A 27,145-nucleotide genomic window follows, 5' to 3' on the forward strand; every position below is an offset into this window, starting at 1 on the left:
ACAATCTGGTGCATTGTTGTTCCTACTGCCTACCATGTTCTGCCAGTGGGTGGACTGTGGATGGGGAAAGCAAAACCCACTGCGATGACAGCAACATTTAGCAACTGTCCTTCCTGAGTAGTATGTGTGGTATACACATACCAGTGCATTCATATATGTGTGTGTTTACCTTTTTCTAATTAGGAAAAAGGAACTTCTTTCAAGAGATGATTTAGAGTTACCTTGGAGACCACTTTATGACATGGTAGAAAGAATATTATATTCCAAGACAGAGCACCTGGGATTAAATTGGTTTCCTAAGTAAGTATTTCCATTTAAAGTACTTGGGAGCGCTTGGGGGCTTTTAGGGGTTTGACCATAATTGAGAAATACTGCGTTATTTGAGATAAGCAAGCAAATATACATTTTCTATACTTATTTCTATGTAACTTGACGACTAAAACAATTTTTGCCCTCTTTAAACTATATCTAAAGGTGTACTTAAGAATTTTTCACGAAGGTATCTCTTTTAACAGCTAACATCACCATACTGACCAAAGAAAGAAGAGATTTTTGTTTGAAATCTAATATTTTGTCATTAAAATAGTAATGCACATTTGGCATTCATCATAATATATCCACATGTATTTTCTTCAAGTAAAGCAAATGCTTCAAGAAGGGGAGTTTTACAAATTCTGGGAGGCACCCACATCCCAGAGGGCACACACTCTCAAAGAGGCATCAGTTTCAGTGATTGACTATTTAGAGCACAAACTATTCAAATATACAGTCCTTGGTTTGTGTTATTTTCTAGTAATGTTTATACATACTAAGGTTATAAATCCCTGGCTGATGATGGCTTCTTGTACATATATCCTAACTCTTCCGGATCTCTATTTGTGGTATATTTTGTATTTTATTCTGATTTTACAGAATATAATATGATGATTTGCCCTGTTTGGTTAATAGTAATTTTAGGCTTGACTGCAAAGTATCACTTTTCCCCTGTAAACAGGGTTTGTCCATTTGTGATCTAGCTCTTAATTTTTTCAATTGTAGCATGTTTGGCTTAAAATACTCTTAAATTATTTATGATTGAGGTTTATTTTTAGGAAATATTTTTTTCAATTTTTAATAGCTGTTTCCTCTCATTACTTACAGTTGTTTGTCATATACATATGTACTCATTTCCTGAAGAGCATCATTTTATACACCTGTATTATTTCCCTTTTTCTGTTTTATAAATTAAGTTTTTAAAGATTTTTTCCTGTGGTTTCTCTCTCAATCCTAGACATGTTTACATTATTTCATTGGTTCTTGAAGTCTCCCTAGTTCAGTTCATTTAATCCATGATTAATCCTGCAGGCTTCACTTAAGTGGGCAGCCTTTGTTATACCCTTACTGTAGAATTTTTTGAAAATTACTGCAAATGGCAGAGTTTAAGAGATTTTCAGGTCATAGGTAAGTAAATAGTGAAATGATGTAAATGGAAAAAGTAGAAAAGAAAATGACTCTTGTGATCCTGAACTTAGGTCCTAATTGGTTTTCAGACAGTGGTCACAAATAGAGTGGTCAGAAGCCATTTATGTCCTGAAGATTTCATGTGTTAAAACAAATGAACCTATTTTTCAGCCATCAGAATAGCAAAATTCATCATGAAACTAAATGGTACAATGTTCAAATATGTTTTTATAAATATTTATTATGAAAATCCAAAATTGAACATAAAAGCTTTGTTGTAAATACTCCTTATGAGTTTTATTGGTGCTGGAAGGAGCACGGTGTGGACTCGATTGATTTGGCATATTTAAAATATGAGCCCATTGAAGTTTGGACTGGAATCACCATTTCATAGATTTCAGGGACCTTTAAAGTGTGTTCAAAATCAGTTATTTTTCTGAAATTTTCCTGGCTGATTATTTTGGCTGCATCTGAAAGTCTTTAAGTTAGGTATTTTCTTCAATAAGTCCTTTATTTGCTTCTTTATAACCTAGTGTCATACTTCCCACCCTGTCAGGTTTTACCTTTTGCAAAGGCAACTACTTCCTTATAAGTCCTGTGTGGTCATTAATGAATACCTATGGCTTTCCTCTTCAAGTAGTACCAGCCTTTTCCTGGAAATTTGTTAAAGCTTATCACTGAGTATCAGTCAGTGCTTATAGTTCCTCCCCTGGTTCTTTTTTTCTTTTTTTTTTTTTCCCTTCCTTCCTGATCTGAAAACTAATCCAAGATCATATTTGAATTTAGTTGTCATGTCTCTGGTTTCATTTATGCTGGAGCAATTCCTCAGTCGTTGCCTTTCGTGACCTTGACTTTTTTTTTTTTAACTTTTATTTTAAGTGTGTTTTTCCACGGCCCATCAGCTCCAAGTCAAGTAGTTGTCTTCAATCTAGTTGTGGAGAGCGCAGCTCACACTCACCCTTGTGGGGATTGAACCGGCAACCCTGGTGTTACGAGCGTCACTCTAACCAACTGAGCTAACTGGCCGCCCCCCTCTCCCATTCTTGATATTATGCTAATTACCACGTCTTTTCCTGAAGCTTCACATCATTCTTGCTCTTGTGGAAACCTTATTCCTTAAAAGTTTCACCATGGCTGATATAGACCAAAAGTTTCACCATGGTCTTTAGAAGAGTGTGATTTTGCTGAAATTATTGCTTGGTTTCAAGCAGTTATTCTCAACTCTTAACAAACTCAGCACCCCCTTGTGTATTCTGTAATTAATTATTCTTAAATGAAATTCATAAATAATATGACCTACCTATACTCATTATCTATACTCAGTGACAGAAATAAATATAATGTCTTAATCATAAAAGAGAAATAATGGGAAAGTAATTTATTATAAAAAAGGTGTATTTCAAACATGCAGGCATTATTAAACTAAAAGACACAGTATGGTACTCAGATTTTGCCCTGTTTATAATGAGTAAATTTGGATTTAAAAGAGAAGAGGTTGGAACACGTTCTGTGTAAGACATACAAGAAAATGAAAGAGCATCATTGAGTGGACATAAAATAAATGCTAGGATAAAGGATAACAGACCGGACTCAATTAAATATGGCCAGCGAGAGGGACATAACTTTAATTTTAGACTACTGAACTGGGAAAAAAGGAAGTTTGGTGTTCTCACAGATCAGCTGGCCTTATTTATAACAGTGTCACAATAATTATGTAGTAATGTAGGGTGATGTAGTTATTTTGTATCACAAAACATTGTTTTTGAACATTATTTGCGTGTGAAAAACAGGCAAAGGATGAATTGGGGAAAGAAGCATTAGTATATGAGATCATAGAAAATTTGTGCAGTAGACTTCTGAGGAGAATGTCAGAATAAGATTGAAAACTAGCAAGCAATGCCAAAATAAATAATGTCACTTTATAATTTTTACAACATAAATTGTGCAATGTGACAAATGGATGACAGTAAGTAATATACAGCATTTTAACAACAAAATTATTAATGAAATTTTATGATATCCTCATGTTTTGTGTCTCTTTTAATTGCCAGTGTAATGACACTTGTTCTAAGACTATTAAAACAGTTGTTAGTCTTAGTTACATATTTGCATGCAGCTACTACACATGCACAGGGATATGGTATTGCAAGTATTGGAGTTGAAATTGCCATGATGGTGTGATTTTTTTTCTTTTTTTTCCCAGGAATAATGAATAACCCTAGGTAAAATTTTCAGCAAAACAAAGTGGTGGAGCCTTGTTCAATTTACATGTTGTATTCCCAGAAGATACAGTGTCCATTAAAACAGTGCTAAAAATATCTAATGTTTAAAGCAGTTAACTTTTAAGTTCAAAAAATTTCAACTTGTATAACCATGCAGTGGGACATTTGAAAGTTGCAATGAGTTTTTGTTGTGTCTGGCTATTCCATGAGTTACAGGCTATCTAATATACCTGGCTTTAATATCTAAAGGTCCATTGAGCCTTCCCCCATGATTGTGGTAATTAAAAATGCCCCATGCATTTCCAAAATGCTTCCTACATGTGGTTAGAGCCCTGTGGGGTTGCCATCTCTTATCTTGCATCCGTGTAATCAAAAGTTTTCTGCCTTATGATCAGTCCCTCTTGTTTTCTTATCTCTCTTCCAGCACTCGTTAAGGAACTGCTTTCTTTTTTCTTGTTTTTAAATCTCTGAGACCTTGATCTTCTAGTTCCTAAAACACAATTGTTTTTCCTGTACTGTCAACCTGTCTACTTCATACCTCTTTCCTTTCCCCAGGGCTCTGAGGTACTTCCTTAGGAGACCTAGAGTGAGAAATTCCTTAGAAGTTTTACATTTTATCTTAAATATACATATCTGTATTGGGCTCATTAAGTAATGTTTCCATAAGTAAAAATTATTTCCTATATATCTCTTGACTAAAATTAATGCTGTAAGAAGATGAATCCTACTGGTCCAGTGGCTTGAAGTACTCACACACAGGGCTGTGTATCTCCTGTAAACGGAGTGCACAGTTGCAGCTCTGTTGATGCAGCCTCTTTTGAAAAATGACAGTGTGTTCCTATTTGAAGCGATCAGAAAGAATACTGGGGATCTGGAACTAATTTGCTTGATGAGAGGCAGCACTGTAGGACAACATTAGAAAATTAATGTCTGAAAAAAAGTAGAAAAAATTATACTTAAAACATTTTTCAGGACTGTAAATATTCTTTATTAATTCTCTCTAATTTTCTGTAATTTTTTTTGCTGTTATATATTTACCTCTACCTTTGAAAGGAGTACCTGTTACCTTATTTCCATTCAGATCACACTATATAAAGTTATAAAACTTCAACTTTGAAAGATTTTCAAATTCTTTGGCTCTTGCACTTGCTTCATCACACTTCCGTTGATGTTAAAATCAGAGGAAACTTGTAGTCTTGGTTCTTACGCAGAAATGTTAGAGAAACCAGTTGGAGAGCTCTACGTAGTACATTTGCTTTCTGTTCCTCAGAGCTAATCTCTGTTCAATGAATTTCTAAGAGGGAATCATTTAAAACATAAAATTTACTTCGTTACTTAAGATTCTATTTAGCACACTAGTATAGCAAATGTTTATGGCTATGGGCTAAAATTACAACCTTTTATGAACATTTTATTTCAGAAAACCCCTCAAAGAGCCCTGTAATATGTCATGTTTTTGGAATATTTTGAGTTTTTTCATCTTAGATGTTTTCTGACACATTTTGAAACAGTTTGTCAGCAGACTGCATGTGTTCATACTATTTTTAGAATACTATTTTTATAATCAGAAGTGAAAGGTTGCTTCGTTTAACTCTTTCAAGTGTTTAATTCATGTACCTTGTTTGTCATTATTGAAACCACTGCGTAGAGAGCAATGCATTACAGTATGATTTTAAAAGCAGTTTCATTGTTTTGAGCAAGGATTATTAAACTTCTTTCCCTTCCCTTTTTCTCTTATCTTCTCTCTCTCCTTTCTGTCTTTTGCCTCAGGGGCAGAGATCCTTTTCACTCTCATCTGTTTCAACTTTCTACTGGAGAAACATTGTGTAGGGTTTTTTATTCAATAGAAAAATCAAAATTGGAAAGGAGCTAGGTAGTTGTGAACTTCATACTAGCAACATAAGAATTGCTTACTTCATAAAAGAAGCATTTGAATTTTATGGGGGTGATTTTATTTCATAAAACAATGCCCCATATGCTTAATTGGAATAGCAGTATTGCAAGTTACAAGTGGAGGCAGCACACCAATGAAGGATATTGCTACCAACAAATTACGGGAAATTATGCATAGATTAGCTTTCACAAAATGGGCATGGACAATTCATATGTGAGTTATGTGTATAAATTTATTTCGTCTTATCACTACCATTTTACTTTTTCTGTGTTTGGCGTTAAAGGTTTACATGTTTGCATTGTGCGTAGTTTAGGCCTGGATAATGCATTTACTTTTTTAAAAAAAAATGTTTTAAGTATATCCATATACTTTTTAAGTATACAAGTATATTAATATATTTTTAAGTATATCTATTTTTCTTATATATAGTTCTAAGGGGATCATATAGTATTAAACTCTTTCATTTTTCATATTTATTTGTCTCTGGAAAGATTTCCCTGTTATTTCCCTTTTCTGGTACTTCTTCTTGATGGCATTTATTCTCTACTGATCTCTCAGGACCATGTGAATTGGTGCTCTTATCCTTAAGATAACAGTTAAATCTTTCATTTCCCCCATCAACACATGGAAATAACATGTTCTTAACCTCTGCTGGGAACTTGACACATGTGACCACATTCTAAGCTTAGGTTAAGACCAGTAGCTCAGGAATGATCTCTAGCTACAGAATTTAACATGGTAATGATGTGATGAAAGTAATTTCTTTGAGGACCTGTTGAAATTTATAACAGTTTTATTAATAAATGATTATTCATATGGCATTTGCCATATGATTTTTAACATGGTATTTGAGGAACATTCTGTGTGCTTTTTAAAAAATTCTTTTATTTGGAAATTACAGACTAAGTGTTTTTTTGGTTTTTTTATTAATGACTTGATAGCTGTCTCTGTACTACAGTGATCTTTTTTTTAGAAACTGATCTTTTTAAAGCAATTTTAACTTTGTTATGGTAAAATTATCTTGACCCTAATTTGTGTGAAGTGACTGAAAAATGACTCCTGATTTAACGAAGCAATATTAGATCATGAAAGATTAGATATAAAATGGATAGTATTTGACTAATTGATGGTTGATTTGTTTAGATTTAGAGAAAGCAGGTAAATTTGACTTCTTTTAGATGTAGTCTTAAGTACATTAAGAAAAGAAAATACTGTATAAGCAATTCCCATTAAATTATAAGGAGGTGAATGCAGATGTAGTATATAGAATATACCAATGTTACAGTTTCCCAGTTCATTTATGAAAAAGTCTGTATGACTGTTCTGAAGATAAATTTTAGTTGAAGAATTGTCAAGTAAAGCTGTGAAAGTACTTCTGGCTGTGAGCAGTCCACACAACCCTCATGTGGGATATATCATTTGCTGTACATTTCTTTGGATTAGAAGTGACTACTGGCCTGATAGTTAGGCCTGATCGAGCAGGTAGGAAGCATAACCCTCCAGGTTTATCTAAGTCTACTATCTCAGTAACTGGAGGAATTGGAGGCGAAGGCCTCTCTGCTCCATATTTGGCATTTGCTTTATTAATGTCATCATAGCGAAATCATAAAGAATGTCATCATAAGGTAATTGCAGTCCAGAGAGGAAAACTGACACACAGAGTCATTTGTTAAATCTAGGACAAGAGCTCAAGAACTAGGACAAGAACTTACTTTCTGCCTTAATAAGTAGGGTGGCAGTTGGGGGAGGAATTTCCTATTTTGATGTGATTTCTAAATCATAAATTAATAGCTACCGTGAGGCAGGAGTAAAATATAAAAACAAAATGAAAAATGAGCACAAAAAAATTTAGTTCTTAAAATATAATTTATTTTGGCTAAGTATGAAATAATTGTAGTTAACATTTATTGTGCTTAATTTTGGGTCAGTTAATTGCTTTACCTTCTCTCACTTAATTTTTATAACAGCCTTCTGAGAGGTAGATATTATTGCTCTGACATAAATTGAAAAACTGGGGCTATACTACTTGCACTACTAGTAAGCAGCAGAACTAATATTCAAATTCAAGTCTGTCTGACTCTGAGCCCAAGCTGTGAACCATTACATGATATACTGTGGCTTTCTTCTCAACTTAACGTGCCTTTATTAAGAAGAAATAGGGTATGAGAAAACCCACCCAAAGCTTAGTCCCTGTGTAGATCCCTTGTAATTAAAAAAAACTGTTTTGATTTGTTATCACTTTAGTGTTATAAATTTCCAACAATTGGAAACTTTTATGTAGTGATTATTCACTCCCTCTGAAAATTAGTGAAATAGAGTCTAGTAGCATCTAGCCTTAACCTTTTATTTTATTTTTAAACAGAAACATTGTTCCCTTCATCTTGAGAGATTACAAGAATCACAAAAGGTCACTATACAGATATCACAGGTTAGAGAGATTGTACCCTTTTCTGGATAGAGCATAAATCCAATGGCTACAGTCCTTATATATAAGGAGGGGTTGAAATTGACTTTATTTGGATGAACTAAGTCATATTCCCACATACCTATTCCTCTTATGAGTGAAGTGACAGCTATCAAGTATTATAATTAATCTATTTTGAAGAGCGAAGGGAACTGTAGAAAACCTAACTATGTAGCCTTTTTTATGACTTACTTTCTAGAACCATTTTTGACATAGAGAAGTTTATTGGTAGAATAGAATAGTTACCAGTGAAAATAGGTTTTCTGTGTTATGCTCTCAAATGAGTTACCACAGGAACAGCAAAATAAATGAAAAGTTAATATGAACACAAACTTTAGGAATGGTAGAATTATAGATCTACTTGTACTGGTATCCTTCGACAGAAAGATTACCATTTTAGAATTATCTTTTTAAAATCTTTAGGTTGATCTGTTATTTAGTTTGGAATTAGATGGCTCTTTAAACCTTGCCTATTAATTCTGTCATTTGTTTCTAAATGGGGTTCTTCAGTCCAAACTAAAAGATCCGAAGATCTGTGCTCTTTATTGCCTTAACAGAAAATGTTTATTGAGCATCGTAAGTAAATAAATAAGTGCATAGCCTTGTTATAAACACTTGAACAATGCCCAGAAGTAAAAAATAGTATAGTCATGGTCTTCAAGGAGTTTTAATCATAGTTGGAGAGAAGTTTGTTTTTTTGTTTTTACTAGGCAAACTTAGATGTTCTCTAAACTAAAATCTGTGTTTCTGAACTGCGTAACTGTTTTATGAGAGAAGGTAGACTCTCTGATACAATCAGAGAAAATGCTCCATGATGGCTTTCTGGCCATATGGTCGTCTTTTTTATTTTTGAATTATCTCATGAGTTGTAGCCCAGTTTCCTCTTCAGTTAATTGTTTTCTGAGTAGTTTTGAAATTAGAGAGGATTTCTGTTGCTTCAAGTAATAAAATTGTAGTTTTCCTCTGTTGGTTATATAATACATTGATTACTTGGTTTGTGTTATTCCTTGGAATTTCTTTGAAGATTAGTTCTTTAGCTTTAAGAGAAATTGGATAGACTTCTGGGCTTAAGAATTTCAAAAAGCTTAATGAAAAAGTATCAGATGGAAGCACTGCCTGAAAGTTACCCCTTTCCCCCATAATTTTCTTTTCTTGAGATTTGGGGACTTGCTTTATTTTTACTTGTACATATCATTCTGTAAGTAGCCACACATTAATTTGAAACTCCAGTTCAAAATTACCTAATGCCCCTTTGTTTTATTTATTTGCATTTGACCTCCTTTTACTATGGTCTAGTTAATATTTTAAATATTCCATTCTGATTATGTGTGTTTAAACCAGTACATGTTGGCCTTTCATTAAACCAGTTGTTTATTATCAATTTATAGACAAATATTTGTTGTTTTTCATATTCACTTGAGCCACCTACAAGTTGGAAAATAGGTTATAGCTTTTAATGTTACTCAACTAACCTTTACAATAGCTGGTCAAAAAGATGGCTGTTGCTTTTTTTTTTTTTTTGATAATTGTTGCTGGCAATAAAGTACCTTGGAGGATTGTAGAACTCTCATCGGTTACAGAAAACTAGTTTTTGGCAGTTGCTCATAGAAACACCAAATTTTGTCTGGTTTTTGTTTTTATGTAAAAGCACTTTAATAAAAACTTAAAATTAGTATTCGAAGTGTTAAGCCACTGAACATATATTTTGATGTATTGATAAGTAGGGTCATTGCTGCCTACTTTGTAAAGATTGAAAATGATTTCTTCTTTTCCTAGTTTTCTTCCCTTTAGGTCACAGCAGAGAATGAGCAAAGTGAGGGCAAAGGAAAGAGTAGATTATAGAGTTTAGGTAGTTAATCCTTACAGTTCTGTCTGTGTGAAGGAAAAAAATTAGCTATTGCATGTGCACAGGTAATACCTAAATTTATGAACAGATTTTGGAGATATTTACTAATTAAATTAGATGTGTTCTTAAAATGTACCACCCTAATTTATCAAATGGCTTTTTTCTCCTCCAGTTCTGTCGAAAATGTTCTCAAAACACTCGTGAAAAGCTGCCGACCGTAAGTAGCTTCTCAATTTATAAAGCTTCTTGTTTTTGTGGGCGCTCCCCCATCTTTAGTATGCTTTGAAGAGGAAGTTAAAGGTATAGATTCTGATGTTGTGATGTTAGTCACGGGGCACAACGTATTATTGCCAAATGTTGAAGTGAATTTTTCAGATTTCGTTCATAAATTGAGAAATTTTTAAGTGGTGTGGGTGTCAGTCACCCTTTATAAAGTAAGAATGCCATAATTTATGTATAATCATCTTTATTTGAAAGGTTATTTGAAAGTATTGTCACTTAGATCAAAAATACTTTCCAGAATGAGCATTGTAAGTATGTTGCATTAAAATATGAGTAATAACAGGAAGGTGACCCATACATTGTTTTTCTAGTATGTTCTCTTTTATTAGAATACTTGACTCGAAATATCCCATTCTGATGTTTAAAGATGAATATGCGTAGAACTTAGTTTTGATTAATTAAAGTTAAGCTCTTTGGACTTGAACTGTCTCATTCATGTTTATCAGGCTGTTCTAAGACTACTTGTCCTGCTATGGATGCAGGGAATTCTTTTGAGTGGAAGTTCCCTATGTTTATCATATGCTTATAATATGAGTTATAGTTATTTTATAAATCAGGTGTTTGTTGCTGACCTACTGCACTACTCAGTCATGGGCAAATGTATTTTCAGGATATAAAATGTCTTCCTTTTTAAGAGTCTTAAGGTGTAAGTTGAGTCAAGCCACCAAGGAGCAGTGTCATTTTGTACTAGGCAGTTACTCTCTTGGGCTGTGTTTGCTCACTGGAAACTTGTTCATCACTGAGGTACCTACTGGGTTTTAGGTTGTTTGGTAATTCATGGAACACCTAAGCTTTTATTTTGAATCACTAGGCTAATAGTTGGCTCTGAAGTACTAGGAAGGGGACTTGATGCACGAGAGTTTTGATGGTGGAATATGCCCTGCTTCTTTAAAAAGACCTTCTAACCTGTGGCACAGTGCAACCGAGCAGCACATAAATGTGTGATGAGCTCAGCGGAAATGTTCCCAGAAATGTAATTTTAGTTTTCACAGAAAGGAATGAAGTGTGATTCCAATCACTCAGATGTATAAAGATATAATAGGATCAATAATACAATGTGTAGGCCAAACCCAAAACTGTATTTGAAAGAGTTGCCTAGCTTTTTGGCTATACCCAAAGCAGAATTTTTCGTATGCTTTTGTTATTTTAAACCCCTTAATTTGGTAAGTTGTACATTGACCTTTGATTTGTGTGTGTGTGTGCACATTTCAGATTTTAATTTTGTAAATCTTCTCTACCCCAGGAATGCTCCTGCCCATTTCATAGCAATTGTAGAATGTTAGAGCCTATGGGGTCAGATCCTCTAGTGCAGTCAGTCCTCTCTTGTGTACAGGAGGACTTGGTGGTCCAGTGAAGAGGGTAAATGGGTTTTCCAAAGGTACCTAGAGATTGATCTCTTTCTCTTCACTGATTGTTTATTTCTTACATAGACTGGATTCTCTATGACACGATTTTTTTCTGTTGCTATTACATAGCGCACAAGAAGGAAAATTGCATCAACCATGTTTAAGTTTGTAGGTAATCTGAGTGACTTTGTATTTTATCTGAGTTTTACAACTTTATAGCATTTTTCTAAGTCCCATAGACAAGAAGAAAATTTACCTTATCCTAAGTGTGTCAGAATATGTAATTGTAAAAATGTGTGTTTCTTCTAGGCTAATTTGACATTTGTAATCTGTGATGTATTTTACGAAATCCTTTCCCCTCTTCGCCCTTTTTTGTCAATCATATATTGGTGATGTAGAGCTTATAGCCACTGATCAGATACATGAAACCTTCTTTTTTATTAGATACTTTCCAGCAGACGCGACAGCTGAGATGCTAGAAGAATGGCGGCCTTTGATGTGCCCTTTTGATGTAACAATGCAAAAGGCTATCACTTATTTTGAAATATTTCTTCCTACCTCCCTTCCTCCAGAGCTTCATCATAAAGGTTATAAGTAAGTATATACGTATGTTGATGAATTCTAGAATACAGCAGGAAATACAGATACATAGGCAAGCTAGTAAAGTAATATTAAGTAAAAAAAATTTACTAACTCAACCATTATGTTTATTATATTTGAAGTGTATGAAGGCTAAAATACTTAAATGTAAGATTGTAAATAGAATAATGCTTGTATGTCAAGCCAAATGAGATGAGGACTTTAATTTCAGAAATCGAGAGAAAGAATAATAAATGCAAAAAGGAGTGGAAAATATCAATACATTGGCAGTGATAGAAACGTTAAATTGCATAGAGTTTAAGAGAAAAGGAAGAGTGTTTTCCTAAAATTTGGTTTTAATCCTCATGTGTTAATTTTTCTTGGGTCTCTCATAATTTTGTTTTTTAACTTATTCTTGTCCTTGCACCATTTTTAAGAACTATTTTTTTCTAAATAATTGTAGATATATAGTAAACCCTAGAATGAAAAATATTTGGACGGTACTTTTATAAAAAAGGAAAAAGGTATGAAAAAAGCCTGGAAGGATAATAGTAATTATGACCACGTTATGAATTCATGCTTAATCCATTCCCCCCTCATGTTTTCTGTAGTGAGATGTCAAATCTTTTATTTCTGTCGTCAGAAATTTTGTATATTGCTGTATATTTATGAAAATTTCATTTTAATTCAGAAATTCTAAAAACTTAATTTCTTTGACATTTTTTTAAAGTTCATTAATATTCAAACCATTTCTTGCCCCTACATTTTCTATTTCTTTAATTTGAGATAATTTCCCCCACTATAATTGCACCTAACACGTTGTGGCTCCTTGCTTTTGTGGAACATTCCCTACAGTGCTAGTTAATGATGTACTTACTAATTGGCTTATTAAAGACTAGAAAGTAAGGGAGAGTTGCAAGAACAGGTAGTAACATGAACACATTACCAAATGAGACAGGAGGGAGAGGAAGGAGAAACTTGTAAACAGTATTAGGTGGGGGTGGACACTTAGTACTTAATAATGAAGAAAAAGTTGTATGAGATTAGTCTTTTTAACATAAACAAGTTGGAATATTCAGACAAAAACAGTCCTTTGTTGCATTAACTTTGTAACTTTCAGTATTATTTTTTCTACGTTGTCTAGTTATCAGTAGGAATAATAGATTAAAAAATACAAAGGACACCTGGCTTTGAACCACGTTCTATAAGTCACTTGCTATTGATAAGTTGTTATGTTTTTCTTCTTCAGACTTTGGTTTGATGAATTAATTGGCCTTTGGGTTTCAGTGCAAAATCTCCCACAGTGGGAGGGGGTGAGTATCCCATTTTTCCTCCTATACTTTTTATTTTGAAAATAAATACGTGAAATCATTTGATAAGGAACTTCATTTCCTAGAGTTGGCTATTAGCAGTGTTGTAATCTGTTTTCTAAATTTTATTTGTTGTATTCCAACAGAAGTAGACATTTCTTGATTTTGGTTTTGTCAGTATGTAGAAGTATACGCATGTAATGTGAAATGCATGAACTATATAAGGCCCTGTTGTTTGTTTCCTTTTGTGCCCTCACTAGCATGTTACTGGACCCATAGTAGATGTTTTCTATGTGTTTATTGGATTGAAATTGCTTTTTCTGTTTGCACTGTGGATGATGCTTTGTCATTTCCCTTTTTATAAACATTCTATCTGTAATTGATTTTTTAAATGGGTGACAATAATCAGAATTTAAATTTGGAGATTTTTAAAAACTGAGTTATAAACCTTCTGTTAAGGTATGCTAATAAGGATTGCTGAAAATAATAAATGAGTAAGAAGTGTGACTATGTATGACATTAAAAACAAATATATTAACTGTCTTGTTCTGTTTACTTTCAGCAACTAGTAAATCTCTTTGCTCGATTGGCTACAGATAATATAGGGTACATAGATTGGGATCCGTATGTACCAAAGGTAATTAAGAACATTTGGATATATACAATAGCACTGACATCACTTTTATGTGTTTAAGAAGTGTGTTTTATATGCTAATTCCTAGCACCACTTAAAATATATTTTTAGCATTAATAAAAACATAATTTACAGGGTGGATCCTTTATTTTCAAAAGTAATTGGATCATATTGAGATATCAAAAATGTGTGATTTTTGTCTTACCTATGCAGGGCATGAACTATAAGTTTCAGGATGAGTAATTTAGAAAGTGCTAAGTATGTTATTCAGGGAGTCATACTTTTTTACCTTCCAGTGAATTTTGTGTATTGTGTTTGATTGCTATTCTAGTGTGTTCTCCACTTTTTAGATCACATATATTTTCCTAGAGTAAATAAAGCTAGAGTGTCTCTAGGTTCAGTGTTCTTAACATTGCATTTTCTGTATTGTTTTATCTGCAGTAGAATCACCGATAGAGCCTCCAGAGGCCTGGCGTAAGGCATCCAGTTGATTGTGAAGCCTGTGGTGATGGTAGAGCAGGGCTAGGGACCAGCAAAGGCAAATGCTCTGTTTGCCTTTGTTTGTGCTGTATTTTGGTGTTGCTGGCCAGTGGAAACTAAGAAGTAATTTTTCTCCACCCTTGGGCCCCCTATCTGTTAGTAATGAGAGATTTAAAATATAAATTTAATTGTATTAAAATGTGATTATTAAATGACATTAAAATACAAATTCTTAGGGGGAAAAATCAAGCCAATGTTAAAAGTTAGAGAGGGAAAGGAATCTGCCAGAAGATATTTCCATTTTGTGCATCCTTGGCATGGAATAAGAATATAGGAGAATAATTTTTTTGTATATTTAGAGATAGGAGTCAAAATATTTCACATTTAACTGCAGTTATGTACGTTTTGCCTTTTTACGTTTAACTGTATCTCATTTGTCCATTTATGGTTATATGGATACAGTTGCTTCGTATCCACATGCCTGTCACCTCAGAGTATCATTTTTAAATTTTTATAGATATTTGTATATAATTTTCAAAGAATAAAGCAGATTACTAAGCAGTCTATAATTTGCTTCAAAACTGATCAAATACATCCAATAATACTAGTATCTAACACTTAAGTTATTTAAGGGAAGAGTTACTTGATATCTGTAAATAGGTATTCTTAATTCTTTTTTTTCTTTTTAAAGATATTTACAAGAATTCTGAGAAGCTTGAACCTCCCAGTGGGAAGCAGTCAAGTTTTAGTCCCAAGATTTTTAACAAATGCTTATGATATAGGACATGCTGTAATATGGATCACTGCCATGATGGTTTGTAATATATTTGCTTTATATGTAGTTCATTTAATTTTATGTTAACCATACAAAAATTCTGTATAGTCACACAAGTCTGTATTAGTGGCTGAGTTGGTCACTTGGTTCTTGGATATGATTAGCCTCAGAATTGTACTCATAATGTACCACTTACAACTGTCCATAACCAGTGCACCTTAAAAGTAGAGTCAAAAGTTTATAGAGTTTTGAGAGATTCAGAATGTAAGTTTTATAGACCAGGAACCAGACTTATAGATTAAAAGACTTAGCTGAGGCGGCCGGATGGCTCAGTTGGTTGGAGCGCAAGCTCTCAACAACGGGGTTGCCGGTTCCCACATGGCATGATGGGCTGCGCTCCCTGCAGCTAAAGATTGAAAACAGCGACGGGACTTGGAGCTGAGCTGCGGCTTCCACAGCTAGATTGAAGGACAACGACTTGGAGCTGATGGGCCCTTGAGAAACACACTGTCCCCCAATATTTCCCAATAAAACTTATATTAAACAAAAAGACTTAGCCAAATTGAGAGTGATAAAAGGTGGGATTAGAATTCATGGTTCTACATATGATCAGTATTAATGCATTTAGTATCAATGTTCACATGAAACATTGCTCTGAATGCAAAGTTTATTAACAATCTTAGTGAAAGGAAAAGTCTGAAGGATTATTTTACTGACAGCATTGAGGAAAAGTAAAAATATATCCACATGCTTGGATTTCAACATTATTTTTTAAATTAGAATATAGAACCTCATGGTATAATAAACCCACAAACTTTTTCTTAACAGTTTAAAAAACAAAAGAATATAGAACAACTTTTTACTATAATTTTCTATATTGTCATTCATATTTCTTCTACAGCTGTCTCCTTTAATAATTATTCTGTTTGGTATTTCCTCCTAGATTATGTTGTTTTTTAGTTGATTGTTTTGTACTGGTTGTTTCTGTGAAAAGGTCAGAATGGTTGGGAGAGGTATAGCTGTTAAATTTTATTTTAAGATTAAAAGAGAAAAAGGAAATTCAAGCTGCCCTGTTTTTGCTGTTTCATTATTAAACAGTGGAAATCCCATTTTCTTTCTGATGTGCCATAAGAACAAAAACTCTTGGATGTTTACTATTTTACATAAGCAATAAGTTGGAATTCATTTTTTTAGGAGCCATAGAATTCGTGATTAGTATCAGCCTTATTTTAGGTAATGTTGCAGTTCTTTCTCACACAGTTGTTCTCATTGGCAGCGTCATTTTGTGTTTAATATGAATTTTGAATTTATTTAGAAATCAGCAATGCTAAATGTTATGTTAGAATTTTGAAAATTTTGTTGGTATTTTGCTTTGGAATTAATTATGGTCTCTTTAGTGGTTGCCCTGTTCTAGATTGGGAAATATAAACGTGGATTTCATTTCAGTAGGAAAACGTTCTATCTTAAGATTGTGTTGTTTACTGACAGAAGATCATCTTGAGACAGGAGGTTTTGAGGTCAAGTTTTAGATAGTCTTTTTTCCCAGGGCTGCTCTACTTGATAAGATGAATGCTTGCCTATTCCCTCACTGCCCCCCCAGGTTATGTTGTTGTTTGGTTGTTTTGTGTTTGTTTTGGCACTAGATTAAGAAATTTTTTTTTCTTTTGAGTCAAAATGTAGCCACACACATTTTGATTTAGTTTAATTGTTTGAAACATTTAGAAGTAATAATAAAATATTTTATGCATTTGTGTAAATCTTAACTTCTGCATGTGCTGCAATGAGAAATTCAGTTCTTGACTCATTTGAGGAATGTTTTTTATGCTTGATGTTACCACTCTTGATTATTTTAAATGATAATTTTAGTGACAAAAGTTATTTGATTGCATAAGAGTAAAAGATCCTGTTATCCTAAATTGTGAGAAATACCTTTTCAGTTTTCTAATTTGGGTTCAGTGAGTTGCCCTTATTTTTAATACAGTGTTTTGAATTGATTTGTGTGAAGTTCATTGGAAAATGTTATTTACTCCTATTTAGAGGTAGAATTGATTTTTGTCAGTGGAATGAACAGGAGACAAATTAGAGATTTATATATAAGCTTAGGCCTGTTAATCCCTGCGATTTTACAGTTTAATGTGGGTACTGATATTTTTACTCTTTTTATCTAAACAGGGTGGACCAAGTAAGCTAGTGCAAAAACATTTGGCTGGTTTGTTTAACAGCATCACATCTTTTTACCATCCTTCAAATAATGGTCGGTGGCTGGTGAGTCTGTTTTTCAGTCTAGGGTTTGGAATTTTTAAAGATACTGTCACAAATCACTATTGTCTATTGGGTTACATGTAATACATTTTCTGTCCCTCAAATAAGCTTCGGCTATGTGTAAGTGATTAAGTTCAAATTAACTGTGTTCATAAATCATATAAAAACAAATTAAGGTAGTACTGGTATGGTAACTGGTGACAAAATACCACATTCTGGTAACAGAATGGTAACAAAAATGCCACCAAAGCATGGAATAATGTTTTTAGTTTTATTGTGTCAGTATTTTTGTTTTTTAAATGACTTCATGTGATACAAGATTATATGGTGCAAGATGTTAAAACTGAAATTTGAGACACATTTGTATTGATTATTATCAATAGTTAATTGGTAAGAGTATTTATTCAATCAAGATATACCATACAAGTCTTTGTAATAAGATTATAAGAGCTCTTTTAAAAATCTTTTCTTGGGAGGGTACAGAGGAGCCATGAATACCTATGTGGGAAATAGAACCTACCTAGGACTTTTTGCTTCTGTGTCCCCAGAACAAGTTAATGAAACTACTTCAGCGGTTGCCAAACAGTGTTGTTAGAAGATTGCATCGTGAAAGATACAAGAAACCTTCTTGGTTAACTCCTGTGCCTGATAGCCATAAGCTTACTGATCAAGATGTTACAGACTTTGTACAATGTATTATTCAACCTGTCCTCTTGGCTATGTTTAGCAAAACTGGTAGTTTAGAAGCAGCCCAGGCTCTTCAGAATCTTGCACTCATGAGACCTGAGTTAGTAATACCCCCTGTACTTGAAAGGTAAGTGTAGCTTTACATGTTTTGTTAAAGCCTCAGGCCTGGCTACAGTTATTCTGGTTTTCTCTTCTACTTTTCTATTCTGCTTTGGTTTCTGTGACTTCTGTTTTGCTATCTTCTTAAAAGTAGAAAATAGAAATTTCAGCGTTTCAGTAAGATGGTATTTCTGTAAAAGGGATAGAGAGGAGTAGTTGTAATTTGTTATTCCTAAATTCTAATAATCGCCATTAGATTAGATGCAATACTATTAGCATGTGAAAGAGGATTAAGATGGTTGGTATAATGCAAAAATCTACCAGTTTATGTTCTTTTTCACTGTGGAATTTGCATGGAGAAAGGTTATGAAATGCAGGGGGTTGGGGAAACTTATACCTTTCCTTTATTTGTATAATTCTGTTAACTTTGAGAGCAAATATTCACTCAAAATATTCTGCTAGCTACAAACCTTTAAACCAAAGTATACTTTATGAATTTAGTGTATTTACTGTATTATATGTTTATCATGGAAATTTATTTTAAAATTCTGTTTTCAAACTGTAGAACATATCCTGCACTAGAGACTTTAACAGAACCTCACCAGCTCACAGCTACTTTAAGTTGTGTGATTGGAGTGGCCCGCAGTTTGGTATCAGGGGGCCGATGGTTTCCTGAAGGTCCGACACACATGCTACCTCTGCTGATGAGAGCGTTGCCTGGGGTGGACCCAAATGACTTCAGTAAATGCATGGTGAGCACACTGAGGATTCTGGTTTGTATCTAAGCTATCATTGTGGGAATAGGTCTCTTGTGAATTTTTCTTTAAATACTTTTTAGGACATAATTCAGTGTAAAATAATTCAGTGTAGATGCCCAAGTTTAGATCTGTGGACGGCTAGTTGATCTATATAACATCTTCCTTCATAAGTCACTTGCCACAAAACTGTATGCATTTAATGGTCATTTGATGTTATAAAGCTCATTCTGTATTTACTGTTTTTCTTAAGCAGAGACATTAAATCCTGGCATCTGATCACTTGCTCTTCCCTTCACCTACACTGGTGATGGGGGGTCGAGGGAGAGGGACACGATCGAAGTGACTGGGTGGAAAATGTCAGATCCTACTCTGACGACGTTGCTCACCTTCCGTCTTCCCCGGTCTCTAGCTTCTGCATATTAGCATTTACTAGTCACCTTTAGTTATGTTACATTTTTAGGTGAGAGGCAAAGTAACTCTGTGACAAAAAGTTAGGGAACTTTGTGCTTAAACCTAATAAAATAACTATGTGAAAATAAATGTAGTATAATCTCATTACTAAAGTAACAGCTAGTTCATTGTGGACAACAATAAAATTATGTTCAATTTTAAATGAAAAATTTCCAGAAAGGTTGTTGTGGGACTTCCCTGACGATAATTTATTTGGATACTTTATTGTAGATTATGGCATGCTTTTATTTTTGAACTAGAATTATGTAATTAATGTTAAATCTGCTGCATCTTTCCACAGATTACATTCCAGTTTATAGCAACATTTTCCACTCTGGTGCCTTTAGTAGACTGTTCATCTGTACTACACGAAAGAAATGACCTCACAGAAGTAAGGATGCTTTCTGGTTGTAAAGAAATTGGTTAGCTGAGTTCTAATTCTTATTGTATATGCATAGTAATAGCTGATAGCTTAAAAGCAACTTTGGGTAGGTGCTAGCAAGTTAAAATTGCTGTTTTGTGACTATAATGATATAAATGGAGGACCGTGTCATTATTGCTATTTTGACATCTAGAGGTGTATTTCAGTGATTTTGTCTTTAATGTTTTGTTAAGCAAAGGTTGTGGTATTTTTTTTTTTCATCTTATGTTAGAAATAAATCTGTTTAGGGGATTGGCATTTAATGAAGAGAAATTTTCTTTATTACTGTCTGGTTCTTTCAGAACTATTTTCTTTAATGCAGGCATGTTTACTATTTGACTTTTGTGTCATTTCGATGTTCAAATAGTGAGAGATAATCCTTTACACACGCACCAGCAGTTTGAAACTTTGAAAAATGTAGATAATATAAATGGCTACTTAGCTTCTGGTTTGGCCTTTATCAAACACGTTAATTCTTATTTTGGTTCCTGGAAAGTAATAGGTCAAGTTACTCTAAATTGATACGTGATTATGGTGCTGTTTCTCAAAGTATGTAATACTCTAACGTAGCGTTCTATCTATTGTGTAGACCATAATGGAGTTTTGTTAGTTCACAGGAAAAAATCAGAGGGTATTTCTAATTTATCTCCACATTAACATTTTATAGGTAGAACGAGAACTTTGTTCAGCCACAGCTGAATTTGAGGACTTTGTCTTACAGTTTATGGACAGGTGAGCATGTATACCCCAGACCCACCCTTTTGCTGACATTGAAAAAAAATAATGTTCTGTCCCAGTCTCTCCCCACATTGCAACCTGTATTTAACTACTACCCAAGGACGAGGCTTCTGAAGTTACAAAAGGACAATTGATTTGTGAGCTATGTACCAATTAGCTATCACTTGAATAGTCATGACAGTGTTTATCTAATCATCATCAAAAATGTTAACCAGCTTTCAGTTGCTAAAATTATACTGTCTTTCTTTTATTTAGATGCTTTGCACTTATAGAAAGTAGCACATTGGAGCAAACAAGAGAAGAGACAGAAACTGAGAAAATGACTCACTTGGAGAGTTTAGTTGAATTAGGTCTGTCTTCTACGTTTAGTACAATCCTTACACAGTGTTCCAAAGAAATATTTATGGTAAGAATGCATTGCTATAAAAAAATTAAATTCCAATCTTTTGGCTTTGTTTGATGCTTTAAAAATTGAGCTTCAAATTATTTTAAGAGTGTATATATGAATGCCAGTGTATCCTTTATTTCCATACTAAAATTTGAAAAAAATATACAGTTGATCCTTATTATTCATAAATTCCATCTTTGTAAATTCACCTACTTATTAAATTTATTTGGATTCCCTATCATTACTTCCAGTGCTTTTGTGCAGGCTTATAAAAGTGGGGGAAAATCTGAGTTGCACATGTTTCCAACTGAAGTCGAGTGAGGTGACACTCTGCCTTCTTGTTTCAGCTCTCGTACTGTAAACAAGTGTCCTTTTTGGGTCTATCTAGTGCTAGGTTTCCCACATTCTTGTGCCTTTTATTGATGATTTTGCTGTTTAAAATGGCCCCAAAAAGCGGGGGCCACTTTTTAGTGTTCAAAGCGTACAAGAGTTGTGATGTGTCTAACGGAGAAAGATAACATGTTTTAGATAAGCTTTGTTCAGTCATGAGTTATAGTGCTATTGACTTTGAGTTCAATGTTAATGAATCAATATATATTAAATAAGGTGTCTTTAAACAGAAACGCATACAACAGAATTCATCAGTTGATGAAATGTAACCCAGAGGCTTGTCGGAACATAAATCCTGTATTTCTCCAAGGAAAAGTGGTTTTGTTAGCTAGCAATTTAGTATTTGATAACTAAGTGCTCACAGCAACTTTATAGAACGTTACTACAAATAACAATAATCGACTCTTTTTGAAATTTACAATTAAATACTATTTGGGAGAAAAGTATTGGAAATTGTTTATGCCATCATATGATAGAAATTAAGTCCTAAAAATACAAAAATCTGGCAAAGTATGGTGAATGAGAAATAGTTTGTCCTTAAGACATTCTGCCAACATTCACTCGATACTGGTTGTTACCCGTTTTGTATAGTCTGGTCTTTAAGACCACACTGTTTTGTTCTTCCCTCATTTGAGATTATCATTGTTCAATCACTGTTTATCCTCGTTAAAAAGCTAAACTGTCTTATAGCTGCATGAAATATTTACTAAGGTTATGTGAGTATAAATAAACATAAATATCTCGTTTAACCAAAATCTTTTGAAAGGAATTGTTTATAATTTTCAGCATTATTCATCCACGTCTAGAGCTCATTATTGCATTTAGCATTTAAAATTCTGTGACTTGATTGATTATAAAATAAATTGTTTCAAGTCTTTTAGAGGTAAATGTTTATAGTTTGTAGTTGTCAAAATGATAAAATATAAATATTAGATATTCCAATAAATTTCCTTTGTTATATTGCATTAGCCAACAAGATAATTAAATTGTATTTGCTTTCGAGAGCTCACATTTTATGTTTAGTGTTTATGTAGCAAATGAAATCTTGAGCCTCAAATGTTTTTTTCACGTTAGGATCTTGTGCAAAGATTGTTTGTAGATACAAATGCAAGATTATTAAGAAAATCCTTATGAATTCTGATGGCTAAAAAATTTTCTAGTTGGTTACTTTTAGTATAGTCTGAGCATATTCTTTTTTTATGTTTTATAAGATATTTAATTTTCTTTAAAATGCTAATTAGACATTTTCATTTTTTATATACCTTAACAGGTGGCCCTTCAGAAGGTTTTTAATTTTTCTATTTCACACATATTTGAAACCAGAGTAGCTGGCCGTATGGTGGCAGATATGTGCCGTGCTGCTGTAAAGGTGAGTTTGGGTTTTGTTTTTTTGGGGGGGGCGGGGGCTGATGCATTAATGAATCAATCACATGTTTGTGATGCTTAAAATTCATAGTTCATGTAGCTGCTTACAGCCCTTATTTGCCACTGAAAATAGTGCTAGTGTGTAGTTTGTGACTGTTAAATATTTGTGCCTTTGAAAAAAACTTATTTATACAAATATGTTTTCAGTGCTGCCCAGAGGAATCTTTGAAGCTATTTGTTCCCCACTGCTGCAGTGTTATCACTCAGCTTACAATGAGTAAGTCATAAGGTTATCATTCTGTCTTTACAATTTTAGATAAAAGACTTTTCTTGGTTTCTAGAACTCTGTTGATGATGAAAACAGATTCTTTGAGCTATGCAGTATTTTAATTTTACTACTAAGTTTATTGCTCAGAGTAAGGTATCACCATGTTGACAGGACCTGAGAAATTTTACTTTATTAAATTAATATTTTTATACATACTAGAACCATTCAGAGGTTGCTGTCAGAAATGTTATTTTATGATGTATGGAGAGTCAAACATCTTGGTTGGTGTGTTTATTTGCTTGAAAATTGAGTTTCTACCTCCTCTGGAGTTTCAGCTTCATGACAAAGGATCTCCCTAAAAAATCTCCCTAAAAGAGACTTTTTCAGCTATTAGGAACATTAAATATAAATATTTAGAAATAATGCATTTAGTTGAATATATAGGTTTTTTTTTTTTTTTTTTTTTTTTTTTTTTTTTTTTTTTTTTTTTTTTGCCTCTGATACTATTTTGCCATTTTTAGATGATGATGTATTAAATGAAGAAGAGCTAGACAAGGAGTTACTATGGAATCTTCAACTTTTGTCTGAGGTATTGTAAATCTTTGGAATAAGAAAATATTACTATAAAAATGTTAGCTTCCTTTTAGGATTCATTCTTTTTTTAAAAAAAATTTGACATTAAAACATGAAAAATCTTAAGTTGTTGATACTGATACATCTGCAAAACAGGTGCGTTTTTTTGTTATCAAAGGAGTGATATTGTTGATTACTTCATATTCAGTACTCTACTTGACTTTTAATTGAGTGATTCTAATACCGGTAGTTCATTAATTGAAAAGTATATCAGATTTGGCATTTATTTATTTATTTATTTATTTATTTATTTATTTATTGTCTGTGTTCTCAATTTGGCCATCATCAGTCACACTTCATTTTCCTTTATGGGTTAGTTCAGGAAGCAAAAGGACAGAGAAACCCAATTAAGTTTTGTCTTTTGAATGAGATACTCTTTGGAAAAGGATGTTACCATGGCATAGCACATGAAAGCCCATACTCAGAAAATGTGTTTAGATCTGAAAGAATTAATTGTTAGAATACAATTAAAACCCTGAAATGAATTGAAATCATTTTAGGCTACTTAAGTGGCTAAATATTAACCTTTGCATTAATTACTAATTCTTGATCTTTTAATCAAATTATCTTCAACGGTTCTTCCTCTTTTCAGATTACTCGAGTGGATGGGAAGAAGTTGCTTCTTTATAGGGAGCAACTTGTAAAGATTCTGCAAAGAACCCTACATTTAACCTGTAAGCAGGGTTACACTCTGTCTTGTAACCTTTTGCATCACCTTCTTCGTTCTACTACACTTATCTACCCTACAGAATACTGCAGTGTGCCAGGTGGCTTTGACAAGCCGCCTCCTGAATATTTTCCTATCAAGGCAAGCATCTTTAATAATTTAGGATTCAAGGAAATGTTGGTTTATTTTTCTAAGGGATTCAAAGTGTGGGGTTTTTTCCTTCTGTGTATAAAGGTGTTACTTCTTTTTTAAAGTAGATTATTAAAACTGTTATTGGAATGTTTGTTTTGGCTTTATTTAGTGACTCATAATTGGAGCAGCAACCCATCTAGCGACTGAAGGGCCCTCCATGGAATGTCTTAAATTCATGCTGGAGCTAACTCTCGTTTTCTTTTCTGTTATTGTGTGAAATGACTTGATATGCAATATCTAATCTCTCTATTTCCATATAATTTTATTGGGGAACTCAATAGCCTCACATAAATTTACAGTTGCTTTTATAGTAAACTAATATTTGAGTGGCTCTTCAGGGAGACCATTTTTAGGAATGATAATGTAGGAGTTATATGATGTTTTCATGCCATTGTGTGTGTGTGTTATTTGCTACCACCTTAAATTTGGATTACTTATACATATTCTTTTAAACCTTTTGAGTGATGTGTGTATGTTTTGTTTTTTTTCCAACTTTTCAACCTGCTGTACCAATGCTGTTCTTTTCTAGGACTGGGGTAAACCAGGGGACTTATGGAATCTGGGAATCCAGTGGCACGTTCCTTCTTCTGATGAAGTGGCTTTTGCCTTCTATCTGTTGGACTCTTTTCTTCAACCTGAGCTCATCAAACTCCAGCATTGTGGGGATGGAGAACTTGAAATGTCTAGGTTAGTTTTCTTTTATAATCAATTAGTGTTACATGATTACAGACGAAAATCTTTTTGTGTCCTTTCATATTTGATATATTTATTTTCAGTGTGTGTTTTGAATATCGCCATCAGTAATTAGAAAACCATTTAATAAATATAGTGTTGTATAACAGAAATTTTGTCATAATAATCAAACAGTTTAAATAGAAAAACAGGGTTTTTTGTAGTTTGTTTTTAGTGCCTTCCACTTAGCAGTGTCACTTGTGCATCTTTTGGTAAGTACCGGTATGTGTAGATATGCCCCCTTTGAAAGGAAATGCCTGTTTTTCTAGATTCAGCTTAGATTTTATTGTGTTGTTAACTCTTACTAATTAATTTTATTGAATTAATGTTACTTAGATAAATATCTCTGAGAGTACTTTCTCTGTCTCTCTAGGGGCTTTAATAAGCAACAATTTTTTGAGGCCATTAGACTTTTGTAGTTTGAATTTTTAAAAGTTCCTAGAATAATAGTAAGGAAACCACGATATCAAATATCAGGAAATTTTAAGAGCAAATTCAGTAGAAGTGGGTTTGGAGGAAGAAGTATGATTGACTTATGTTGACTATATAGTATATAGTATAAAACTGCTTTTTGGAGTAAATTTTTAGCTAGTCCACTTTCAAAAGATGGACTATACTGGAAGATCTGTAATACTATTTTTCCATTTTTGTTAGTGGTAATGATCTTCAGGTAAACAGGTGATTGAATTCAGACTTGCTTCACAAAGGGCAGTTGTTACTTGAGATTATTTAGAGCCTGTTTAAATAAAAGCAGGTCTAGGATTACCAGTAAATAACTGTTGAATTACTTTGCACTATTAAGTGGGTAAACTGAGATGTTTGCTGTGTCTTTGCCTTAATGTATATCCCTACTTGATCAAGTTTGTGTGGTTCCTAGACCCTTGGTTTTTTGTCTTTTCTAGAGATGATGTTCTACAGAGTCTGACTATAGTGCACAACTGTTTAATTGGCTCGGGAAACCTCCTACCTCCATTGAAAGGAGAGCCGGTTACTAACTTGTAAGTAAAAATAACTACTTTACATATTTTGCTGTTTTACCATTTGGCACATATTTTAAGTCTTAGTCACATAATGAGTCATTGGTTTTGTAATTATTGGTGGTGTTTCTATATCACTTTAACCTTTTGTCATTGTTAGGCCAAAAATACCTGAGGCATAATTTAGGTCTATAAACTTGAAAGCTTATTCAGATTTTCCTATGGTACTATGATAACTTTCAATGTTAATGAGTTTTAAAATATGAACTTAGAGATATTTAAGTTCTTGTGTTAGTTTACTGAGTTAATTAAGATAAATACTCTTTTAAAAAGAAAAAAATACTTTTTTGTCTGAAATCAGTGTTGATTGAGAATTTTGTAGCAGAAAAACTGGGGTGAAATCTGTTATTCATTGTGATTTTGAATTTTTTATTTTAGAGTTACTAAATTACTCTTATGAAGTTAAGTACGTTTCAGAATATTATTATTTTGAATGAATGTCTCGATGTAGTCCATTGTTAGTATTACCATTTAAGTTGAAAGAATTGAGTTAAGTGAAATCAGTAATATGTAACTTTAGCTCACTTATTAAAAGTAGATGACTGGTAGTTTCAGTAAACTATCTTTGATCATTTTCTCTCAACACCAATATCTTTCTGCTGAGCACTTTAATGAAAATCACATAAAAATAAGTAACTCCTGCACCCTCAAGAAACACAAAGACGAGAATTAGTTATTAATTTTGCAATATAAATCTTAAAAATGTTTAAGGAATGTTTTTAAAAGGCAGCTTGTTTGTCTTTCCCATATTTTGTATAGTCATTGTTTAGAGTCATGCTTTTTCAT

At 33.2% G+C, this 27,145-nt stretch overlaps 1 protein-coding gene across 1 annotated transcript in view; it reads left to right on the plus strand.

Annotated features, from left to right (window-relative positions):
- Positions 1-27,145, plus strand: part of PSME4 (proteasome activator subunit 4) — an 86,253-nt gene that overhangs the window by 14,905 nt on the left and 44,203 nt on the right. Inside the window, exons 3-20 of the mRNA XM_033124533.1 lie at positions 184-300; positions 10,039-10,083; positions 11,939-12,088; positions 13,323-13,386; positions 13,946-14,020; positions 15,189-15,311; positions 17,445-17,537; positions 18,083-18,348; positions 18,886-19,072; positions 19,830-19,919; positions 20,617-20,681; positions 20,943-21,093; positions 22,736-22,834; positions 23,038-23,107; positions 23,620-23,687; positions 24,324-24,539; positions 25,120-25,277; positions 26,225-26,320. Coding sequence (XP_032980424.1) covers positions 184-300; positions 10,039-10,083; positions 11,939-12,088; positions 13,323-13,386; positions 13,946-14,020; positions 15,189-15,311; positions 17,445-17,537; positions 18,083-18,348; positions 18,886-19,072; positions 19,830-19,919; positions 20,617-20,681; positions 20,943-21,093; positions 22,736-22,834; positions 23,038-23,107; positions 23,620-23,687; positions 24,324-24,539; positions 25,120-25,277; positions 26,225-26,320 — 2,133 coding nt within the window. The remainder of the gene's footprint in view (positions 1-183; positions 301-10,038; positions 10,084-11,938; positions 12,089-13,322; positions 13,387-13,945; positions 14,021-15,188; positions 15,312-17,444; positions 17,538-18,082; positions 18,349-18,885; positions 19,073-19,829; positions 19,920-20,616; positions 20,682-20,942; positions 21,094-22,735; positions 22,835-23,037; positions 23,108-23,619; positions 23,688-24,323; positions 24,540-25,119; positions 25,278-26,224; positions 26,321-27,145) is intronic.

Source organism: Rhinolophus ferrumequinum, chromosome 13 (assembly GCF_004115265.2).
Source record: "Rhinolophus ferrumequinum isolate MPI-CBG mRhiFer1 chromosome 13, mRhiFer1_v1.p, whole genome shotgun sequence".
NCBI lineage: Eukaryota > Metazoa > Chordata > Mammalia > Chiroptera > Rhinolophidae > Rhinolophus > Rhinolophus ferrumequinum.